The sequence below is a fragment of the Somniosus microcephalus genome, chromosome 2 (genome assembly GCF_052327205.1).
Source record: "Somniosus microcephalus isolate GS21.2 chromosome 2, FLI_Smic_1.0, whole genome shotgun sequence".
Lineage (NCBI taxonomy): Eukaryota > Metazoa > Chordata > Chondrichthyes > Squaliformes > Somniosidae > Somniosus > Somniosus microcephalus.
In genome coordinates this window covers 332,957,232-332,968,633 of record NC_140988.1, presented here as the reverse complement: position 1 = coordinate 332,968,633, position 11,402 = coordinate 332,957,232, and the positions used below count along the sequence as shown (strand labels likewise).

At 41.7% G+C, this 11,402-nt stretch overlaps 1 protein-coding gene across 1 annotated transcript in view; it reads right to left on the bottom strand.

The window, feature by feature from the left end:
- Window positions 1-201: 201 nt before the first annotated feature.
- The window catches only part of dym (dymeclin), a 527,720-nt gene continuing 516,519 nt past the window's right edge, over window positions 202-11,402 (bottom strand). The window contains exon 17 of the mRNA XM_085966565.1: window positions 202-9,360. Within this exon, the coding sequence (XP_085822691.1) occupies window positions 9,211-9,360 (150 nt within the window). The 3' untranslated portion in view covers window positions 202-9,210. The remainder of the gene's footprint in view (window positions 9,361-11,402) is intronic.

Sequence of the window (11,402 nt, the reverse complement as noted above, 5' to 3'; positions counted from 1 at the left end):
TGGGAGAGAAAAGGAAAAAAAATTGGAGACTTTTGGAAAAGAAAGAGTGATTGTGGTGCTCGTAGAATTTGTCAGAGTAATGAATTCAAATACAGGACAAGTGGAATTTCATGTCATCCTACAAGTGAGGAGGGCTCACCAAGCAGAACTAAACTGAACCAGAGGTATGTGGAAAAAATAGCACCATGAAGTCTTACTCAATTGTTGTTGAATAAACGCCTTTAATTCACAGATCTACTGTTTACGTGGGTGTAAAAACACAGAGAACACACAACAGAAAACAGTAGGATACGGAGCTTAATACCACATAAAATTATTAATTCCATGCACCATAATCTACATATATACATTACTTCCAAAAGCCATACAACAGCTGTGCTGGTGAGACAATGTCACAAATCTGCTCACCTGCCTTCCACGGGCATATTTTCAATAGATTTAAATGGATCATGTACCTCTGTGGAAGGGGTATCCAAACTACAGCCCATGGACCATCTCCAACCCTTGAGTCCCGGAAATTCAGTCCATAAAGCTCAGGCAATTCTGTTCTATTTGTGCTCATTATTCATGCTTGCTAGTTGTCCCACCTGAATTTTGTGGGCCTGGAGGCATGAAAAGTGCTGTTCTTAGAGCGAATGCCACATTAGTAGATAAATCCTGTATCAGAACACCACGAGCTCCCATGGCTCGGTTTTGAGACCATTATTGTTTATGGTTTATATAAATGACCTGGAGTCGGAAACCTGATGCAAAATGGTCAAATTTGAAAGTAGTATCAAGCTAAGAAGAATTAGAGGAGGGAGCTCAGAAATTACAGAATGAGTTGAACAAAATATGTAAGTGGGAAGAACAATGGCAGATTAAATTTAATGCAGACAAGTGCAATATGGAGACTGCACACAAGAAGAAAAAGAGGACCAAGAGTAGGCCATTCAGCCCCTTGAGCCTGTTCTGCCATTAAATTAGGTCATGGCTGATCTGCATCTCAACTTCATTTACCTGCCTTGGCTTCATATAATTTAATACCCTTGCCTAACAAAAATCCATCAATCTCAGTTTTGAAATTTTCCATTGACCTAATAAAATAATTGACACGCATACTCCATGAAAGGTGTTTAAAAAGCTAAGGATAAAGCTGAGAGACACCTTGGAGTGTCAGGACCTCAGTAGACAGGACATAAAATCTGTCCAACCAATGGAGAGCAGCAATCAATGAAGCCAACAGAATGTTGAACTACATAGTCAAAACTGTAGAATATAAGTCAGGGGAAGGTGTGATCAAACTCTGGTCAGACCACACCTTGATTACAACATTCAGTCTAGTCGCCTAGATATAAGGGAGACATTTAAACACTTGAGGCAGTGCAGAAAAGAGCCGCAAAATTGATCCCCTGCATCAAAGGTCTGAGTTAAGAGGAAAGGCTAGAGACACCTGGGGCAGGAATTTAACTCAGGAGTTGGGACTACAACTTTCGGGATCGAGATGCGGCCAATCTACGCGATTTTAATTTGATTGACCTTGTTGAGTCCGCCCAGCCTTCTTTTCAGCAACAGGTGACGTCACAGACTGAAATTTCATCTGTCAAGAGCTTTTGACAGATGAAATATCAGCGTTTCACAGCTGTTTGAAGCTGTCAAACACTGACAGTCTTACTTCTAACCTGAGTCTTTCCCCACAGACTCAGTTAGAAATCTCTCCTGCACAGAAAGCTGAAGGCTGTCACTTTTGTCAGATCGCAGCCATTCTGCTTTCTGTGCCGGTGAGATGAGGGACTCCCTGAACCTAAAGGAAGGAAGGCTGAAAAGGTAAGAAGAGGTATGTAAAACCTATTTAATCACTTTAGACACACCAAACACACTTACCTCTGCACTCATGCACCCATCACTCACCTGAACACCGGACATCTTGACCCCGCCAAGCCCTTCATCCGGACGGTCCACCTCCTCTAACTTGGCGTGGTTTGGAGCCGTCGGGAATCCCACACTTCAACATCAAAAATAGGGATTAGGCTAAAAACTGCCTGTTAACAGGCAGTTAATTGGCACTAATCCCTTGCCGCGTCGGGTAGGTGGGTCCCAGTGCGGGGCGGGTACCCGCCTCCTTTGAAACTGGCATGAAGGCGGGTTTGGGTGCGGGAAGGGGTCGGGACTCCTGATTTCGGGATTTTAACACCCCCCCCCCCCATATGCCTCCACGGCACAATGAAAATCCTGCCCTTGGACTTTGCACCTTGAAAAGACTTCAGAAAGGGGATCTTAAGTCTGTAAATTTACTTTCAATTTCCCTAACGTACCTTTACTTTAAATTATGAGATTAGGACACGAGAAAGCGAGCAAAAGGTAGTAAATTTAGGACTGATTCTCAGGCAATTCTTCTTTGCATAAAGAATGATCCCCCTATAGAATAGATTTCCAGATTATAAAGTATTCCAAAGTATTTACAGCACAGAAACAGGTCATTTGGCCCAACAGGTTTGTGTGTGTGTTTATGCTCCACACGAGCCTCCTCCCACACTTCTTCATCTAACCTCATCAACATATTCTTCTATTGCTTTCTCCCTCATATGCTTATCTAGCTTTCCCTTAAATGCATCTATGCTATTCGCTTCAACTAGATAAGAGTAGTGGAGGCAAAAACCCTTGAAACATTTAAGAAACAATTGAATGTGCAATTTTGGAATTTTTCTAAATTCACGAATGAAGATGAGGGAATGGCCTTCCTCATCCATTATCCTGATGTTGGTATGCTTGAGATATATGCAAATTAATAGGATCATTAATTTAAACTCAAAATTTGTCTGTAAGGCTTGCTGGAATATATACAAACAGTGTTTAATGGTGAAAAACTTGGGACAATTACTGTAAATACAGTGTAAAATATTTACATCCAAATGTTATCACAATTTAAAAAAATGTTTTCCCCTCCAATTTCCTCCCCTCCTTTCCTGAAGACTCTGACTTCTGCTGCAATACAGTTCCATGGGTGACGGCACCCCTCCATCAATTCACCCAAGTGACCATTCTTCATGTGTGAGGCTAGACAGTGAGTATTAGTAGGCTATTTGACCACAAGGGACTCGAGAGCCCAGGCTGATCATGTCCAAACTTAATGTCCACTTGTGCTAGGGATAACTGGATAGTGATCAGGAGAACTTATACTGCAGTAGCACAGTCTAGTTTTATATTCTTTAAAACAAATTCACAACTGAAGAAATCTTACTAACTCAGGACTTTACCTAATGTGTGTTATGAAGGATGTGTTTGTAACTACAATACCACGGAGACTCCAAGGTGTCTCTCAACTTTATCCTTAGCTTTTTCCTAATGAACAGAAAATAAAAGAATTCAAAACATTTCAAATGCAATGATAAAACTTAAAAAAATACAAACAAAATGCAACAGTGAAACAAATCAGACACCTTAAACCTATTCAGGACAAACTGTTTATGAAGCAATACAAAAAATTCAGAAAACAAAAAAGTATTAAAAGAGTGAAATTTCACATATTATTAAAATGTGAAGTTTCATTTGTAAATAGCTTCAGTGAAATGTCAGGGAGTGAGCTCAAAGCTGGGGTGTTTCAGCCGAGTTTCAGCCTGGATTCCAATTCATTTGAAGCTTTGAGATGCTAAGGGAATGAGGGGAGCAAACCAGTGACTGGTGGCAGAGTGTTCAACTGCAGAACAGAGCCTGATCCTGTCCTCGCCCAAAGTCCAAATATTTGTATTTTCTAGCAGGATCATGAGATAGTGATCAGGAGCAAAACACATGGCTGATTTCCTCCTTTATATCCCAGGGACACTGAAGCTAATTGAACCATCTCAACTATTGCCTTGATTGAGATCCACTAACTCAGCACAAAACAGAGCTCAAACCTGGGACCTTTCCATTCTGTGTAGCTCAGTACATTGGTCTATTTTTCCACTAAGCCTTTGGGGAAGCCCACTGAAGGTAGTATTTAGTGCTCATCAATCTATGCACATGCATGTGATTTATACCAGTCATGTGAAAAGAACCCCAAATTTTAATGACATGCAATTAATTTAAATTTGATGGCTTTATATTAAAATATATCAGAGTGATGCCATTATTCACCATGTGTGAACAGACATCTTCGCAGTACGTTCATTAAGAGGAAGTCCCTTGTGAAACATGGATTCAAAAAAGTATCAAGTGTTGCATCAATTAATGTCACTGGAGTAGCGGGGTGCAATTTGGGTTCTCTTCTGTTGCTGAGGTTTTCATGTAGTCCATGATGCAAAGGGAAATTGCTGAGCGGAGGCCAATCACTTCTTCACTGGGGTGGGGAGGAAATTATAAGAAGCTAATATTCGAGTCCTTGAGGCCAGAGGCAGAGCACCCGTTCACCTGACAGTAGATCGTGTGTGGCAAAAACCAAAAGCTTTTTTTGTGAATCCAACTCTTCTCCCCGTTCTAAATTATTGAAGTAAAAATCTGTTGTCTGTTAACCATCTCCTCCCTTTATTTTATATGATGGCGGGAAGAGAGAAGGTCCAAAGAATAGTCACCATTATAATTATTAAAAATCTCAGCCATTTCCCTCTACTTTGTTTTGCATCCCATTCTAATTTAAAAAAAAAACTCTTCCCCTTTGGGGCCATATTGCATTGCTGGGTGAAAGGACAGTCAGACAACTTGCTTCTACAGCTCAGTCAATGTACCTCCGGATCCATCTGATGGAAGGGCATGGTTGTTAAGTGACACACTGATTTCCTCTCCCTCCTAGAAGAGAACCATCTAGCATACTCTTGCCTCCACCACATGCCACACCTAGGAACTTGACTTCAGTATCTGGGCACATTCAAGCAGCATGGTGATATAGCGGCTGGTTAACTCTGGCTAAACTCTTTTCAAATAACTTGAAACATACACAAGAATTTGGGCTAAAGCTCAGAGACTGTGGATTGCGATGACTTGAAGCAATGTGAGAAGAAGAAGAATACTGTCAAATCTAGACCGATTCTTTGATATGTTTGAGGTGAATTTAGTGTACAGATAGTTTTGTGACCACTTATAAATAAAACCGTACACAAAAAAGTGAGAAGATAAAATCACACGAACAAGAAGGTTGAATTATAAAAACTTTTCCCAATTCAGCAACATGCTGGTTCAAGGCTTTTCCCACCAGGATGTAATAATCTCCCAACTGGATGAAATACAATCAACATGAAATTTCAGTTGAATTAAGCCGTTACTCTTGTCACCATCTATCAAACTGTTTAACAGCTGCTGGAAGCCTGGGATAGAGGACTAGCAACATGTTCGCTGCAGGCATTGTCGACAGTGCATACATGCTGGGGGCACCTAAGGTTGCAGGACTATTTAGAAATATATCAAAAATTCAACACACCACACTCCAGATTTAAATTGACAAAATATTCTGCTGTGTGCTGGAAAATGGTGTGATAAAAATAGTACTTTCATTTATATGAAAGGGAAATCGTGTTTGACAAATTATTAGAGTTTTTTGAGGATGTAACTAGCAGGGTAGATAAAGGGGAACCAGTGGATGTAATATATTTGGATTTCCAAAAGGCATTCGATAAGGTGCCACGTAAAAGGTTGTCACGCAAGAGAAGGGCACATGGGGCGGGGGGGAATATATTAGCATGGATAGAGGATTGGTTAACGGACAGAAAAGAGAGTAGGGATAAACAGGTAATTTTCAGATTGGCAGGCTGTAACTAGTGGGGTGCCGCAAGGATCAGTGCTTGGGCCTCAGATATTTACAATATCTATATAAATGACTTAGATGAAGGGACCGGGTGAAATGTATCCAAGTTTGTTGACAATACAAAGCTGGGTGGGAAAGTAAGCTGTGAGGAGGACGCAGAGATATAGACAGGTTAAATGAGTGGGCAATAAGGTGGCAGATGGAGTATAATGTGGGGAATGTGAGGTTATTCATTTTGCTGGGAAGAATAGAAAAGCAGAATATTTTTGAAACTATTGATGCTAGTGACTACATAAATGCAAGTGTTTTACATTGCTTTCATTACATTACTCATATTCTCTCACATTGAGACTTTTTTTTGGGTCAGTGCACACTTACTTAAGCCATGATAGTGCTTTTCCTTTGCTAAAAATTGGGAGAAAATTGTATAATCTTGCAATATAGACCATTCCTACATCAGTTTAATTATCTTCTTGTCTCTCTGATTTTTTCTTGCTTTTCCCCCCCATTTCTCCTAAAGGTTCTGACTCAACTGCTGGATACAGTTCCATTGGCACCAGCCACCCTCCACTATCTCACCCAAATGGCCATTCCCCCATGTGTGAGTTTAGAAAGTGAGCATTGTGGGCTATTTTAACAAGGGGGCAACAAACCTCAGCACAACCCTGTCCTTCCCCAACATCCACAAGTCACTGGATACTGATCAGGAGCAAGAATCCCAAATAATTTCTTCCCGCCCTAGTTTAAGACCAATCATAGTACCCCACCATTGCTTTGGCTGAGATCAGCTGACTTAGTACAGAGGGTTCGAGCCTATGACCTTTACGTGAGAAGCTACATTTATCCATTCAGTAAGAATATGCTGAGACGTTAGTTGGATCTCCACTAGATTTTACTGCAGGGCAGAGCTAACTGTGTATGCCTGATGTGTTAATGTGATGCCATGTTACACTTGTTCAATCATGAGCTGCAAAACTATCATATGGTATTTGGTTTGAAGTTTTTTTTAGTTAAATAGCAAAACATCTGGATTAGAAATGTAATTACATTTAAAGTGTCGACATCAATAATGGATAAATCCCACAGTAGGTTATAACTCGGCATAGGCAGCTGGATTGAACGGCAATCTTGCTCAATTTAAATAGCCTGTACTTAGTTCCAAACTACTGTGCAGGTGTGCCCATCACTACTCGATTAAGTTATGTAGTTGGGCTTTACTGCATGTAATGTATTTCCTATGACTCCAGTTGCTGCCACTTGGCCTTTATTTTTCAAAATTTCTGCTCGTTTGTAACAACAATAAAGTCCACACCCGAATATATGCTAGGCCTGAAAACTGAAACACATGAACAGCTCCTAAGCTTGCTCTTGTGAAAATATAACCTTGTGTATAAGTTTCCCAATTTATAGGGTCCTACTATTCTTACAGGGGGGAAAAGAGAGGCAGCAGCGCAAGTGTTTAATTAAATTTGTATGTAGGCTGCGTGCAGAGCTAACTGCATCACTCTGCTACACTAACTATTGTAACGTGAAGCTGGTTTTCCCTTAGGCCGGCTGCTTCATGGAGGTTTACCATTCCACAGGTGCGCTGATTTAACTGTAACATTTTGGCCAGTGCGCACATGCAGTGTAGACACATCACGATGTTGTGTCACGACATCACAAGAGAATAGCAGCGTGTGCTTGAAGACATCACAATGGCACCAAGGAGCATTGCCACTGCTGAACAATCTGGCCCCAAGAAGATCCATAAAAGTGGGTCTCTACCTAGCTCCCAATGTTATAAAATCTAGGAGGTTTATTTTGATATTATCACTGGCTACGTTGCTGGCCAAAAAACAAATAAAAGCAGCTCAGGTGAGCACAATGCTCGAGTCACAGGATTGAGGAGAATTAACAGTAATCTAATGGCGAGAAGAGCTGGTCTACATTGGATGGGGTGACTTGTTTGCTGACAGCTACTTGATTGTTTTTGGAAGAGCTCTATGGGCAAGAGTGAGAACTTGCATTTATATAGCAATTTATTATGGTTCTCATGACATCCTTAACTACTTCATGTATAATGAATTATTGTGAAGTGTCATAATGTAGGCTAATTAGGTAGCCATTTTACACAAAAACATGTCTCACAAACAACAATGACATGAATGGCTAGTTAATTATTTCTTTGGTGATGTTAGATTGTTGATCAGAACACTGGGAGAACCTGCTATTCTTCAAATAGTGCCATGGGATCTACCTTAATAGGCAGGCAGGACCTCGGTCTAGTGTCTCAATTGAAGCAGCCAAAATTCCCACCACAGGTTTTGTTTGAGACAAATGTTAATGTATAATTTCTGCAATGGAGTTAAATGGGCACAGAAACTCATTCCTCTGGTTCTAAACATTAATGGTGGCAGCTGAATGCAAACAGACTGTAATGAAGCTAAAACCAGTCTTTGGGCTGTGCCACTTATCATCTGGCAATGGGGCGATACCAACCACCATCTCTGTTTCCCATGCCACTAGATACTGCGGCAAATACTGTAGACCCTGAACCTTATCTCAGAGGCACGTGGAGTCAGTTACAGTAGAACCATTCCGGGAACACATGCAAAACTGGGACCTTCCTGGTTTATATAGCTCCATACAACACACCAGGGAGGAGCATTTATCTACTAAGTCATCAAGTGAGATCAAGCTTTTATTTTAATCTAAATTCTTCAATTAAGAATACATTTCTGAAATCTGGCTGGGATATGCTTATCAAATGACATTCTAATTTTATACCTTGCTCATGATCGTGCACATAATAAATATGGCATTTCAAAATGTAATAAAGAACTTTAAAAAAAAGTGTTAATTGACGGCATCATCACTGGTTTGGTACAGTCAGAATAAGAAGAGCTGGACATTACCTCCATTGCACATCACTCGTCCAGTGCCTGCATCATTGTCACCAAATATACAACTTCATTTCTTAAAGCTTTTATTATAATAACTATAAAAACACACGCCTACCTCTGTCTCAGTTTTTACCTACAAGGAACTTTCCTGGATCAGGAATGACAGCAATTCTAAAACATTTTAATTAACATTATAATCAACAAATGATATTGGTATTCTGAATATACTTATGAAAAGTGAGTATTGTATTTTAGGGGATGTTTCTCTCTTTAGAGGTGCATTCCCCCACCCATGTTTACTGTACCATTTGAACAGGGGCCCCATCACCCTCAGCCCAGGGTGGGCAAAGTGATTCATTTTGATACTACTGACTAATCAAGAGAATTCAGTGAAAAATTAAGCAAATACAATTACTCCCTTCCAGGCATCTGAAGCTGTGCTTTGGTCTGTGATTGACAACTTCCAATATACACTGCATCCTGAATTCCCTTCTCCCTGTCCAAAAAAAAACTCCCTAACACAGGTGCAGACCATGCGAAACTTGGATGAAGGTTTCTTGTTCTCCTTGCGCAACTGTTGTGTTATCCTTCCCCCCTCCCCCCCCACCAATCATCCCAAGGAGCAGGTGCTCAGCCAGAGTCCATTGTGAAGAGCTGGACTTGCTGTGGATTCCAATACAGCTCGGCTGTAGAGTTATAAGCCAATGACCAAATGTATGGAACAAAAAACTCCTCCGGTTGCTCCTCTTCAACATACTTGAACTTCAGTTCTGGGAACTTCTGTGGTGAAAGAAAGAGAAAAACAAAAATGAGAACTGAACACTCAACATTTTGTTAGGCTCTTCCACTAGCCAAGCATCTTAGAGTCATAAGAGTTATACAGCACAGAAAGAGGCCCTTTGGCCCATCGTGTCCGCGCCGGCCATCAAGCCCCATCTATTCTAATCCCATTTTCCAGCACTTGGTCCGTAGCCTTGTATGCTATGGCGTTTCAAGTGCTCATCTAAATGCTTCTTGAATGTTGTGAGGGTTCCTGCCTCTACCACTCTTTCAGGCAGCGAGTTCCAGATTCCAACCACCCTCTGGGTGAATAAGTTTTTCCTCAAATCCCCTCTAAACCTCCTGCCCCTTGCCTTGAAACTATGCCCCCTGGTTATTGACCCCTCTACTAAGGGGAAAAGTTCCTTTCTATCTACCCTATCTATGTCCCTCATAATTTTGTACACCTCAATCAGGTCCCCCCTCAGCCTTCTCTGCTCTAAGGAAAACAACCCCAGTCTGTCCAGTCTCTCTTCATAGCTGAAGTGCTCCAGCCCAGGTAGCATCCTGGTGAATCTCCTCTGCACCCTCTCCAATACAATCCATCCTTCCTATAGTGTGGCGACCAGAACTGCGCACAGTATTCCAGCTGTGGCCTAACTAGCATTTTGTACAGTTCCATCATGACCTCCCTGCTCTTATATTCTATGCCTCGGCTAATGAAGGCAAGTATCCCATATGCCTTTTTAACCACCTTATCTACCTGTCCTGCTGCCTTCAGGGATCTATGTACATGCACACCAAGGTCCCTCTGGTCCTCTGTCCTTCCTAGGGTCCTACCATTCATTGTGTATTCCCTTGCCTTGTTAGTCCTCCCAAAATGCATCACCTCACACTTTGCAGGGTTAATTTCCATTTGCCACTGTTCTGCCCATCTAACCAACCCATCTATATCGTCCTGTAGCCTGAGGCTTCCCCCCTCGCTACTTACCACTCCACCAATTTTCGTGTCATCTGCGAACTTACTGATCATACCTCCTACATTCATATCTAAATCATTAATGTACACTACAAACAGCAAAGGACCCAGCACCGATCCCTGCGATACACCACTGGACACAGGCTTCCAATCACAAAAACAATCTTCGACCATCACCCTCTGCCTCCTGCTTCGAAGCCAATTTTGGATCCAACATGCCAAATTGCCCTGGATCCCATGGGCTCTTACCTTCTTGACCAGTCTCCCATGCGGGACTTTGTCAAAAGCCTTACTGAAGTCCATGTAGAGTACATCAACTGCTCTACCCTCATCCACGCACCTAGTCACCCCCTCGAAAAATTCAATCAAATTGGTTAGACATGATCTCCCCCTGACAAAGCCATGCTAACTATCCTTGATTAATCCTTGCCTCTCCAAGTGGAGACTAATACTGTCCCTCAGAATTTTTTCCAATAATTTCCCTACCACTGATGTTAGGCTCACTGGCCTGTAATTCCCTGGTTTATCCCTACTACCCTTCTTGAATAATAGTACTACGTTAGCTGTTCTCCAGTCCTCTGGCACCTCCCCTGTGGCTAGAGAGGATATGAAAATGTGTGTCAGAGCCCCTGCAATCTCCTCCCTTGCCTCACACAGCAGCCTGGGATACATCTCGTCTGGGCCTGGGGATTTATCCACTTTTAAGCCCTCTAAAACCGCTAGTACCTCCTCCCTCTCAATACTAATTTGTTCAAGTAATCCCCCTGCCTGATTTCTATGCCTACATCGTCCTTCTCCATAGTGAACACAGATGCAAAATATTCATTTAAAATCTCACCCACATCTTCCGGCTCTACACACACATTGCCACTTTGGTCCCTAATGTGCCCTACTCTTTCCCTGGTTATCCTCTTGCCCTTAATATACCTATAAAACACCTTGGGATTTTCCTTTATTTTGCCCGCCAGTGTTTTTTCATGCTCCCTCTTCGCTCTCCTAATTTCTTTTTTAAGCACCCCCCTGAACTTTCTATACTCCTTGGGCAGATGCATGGCAAATGTAGTATAATGTGGATAAATTCGAG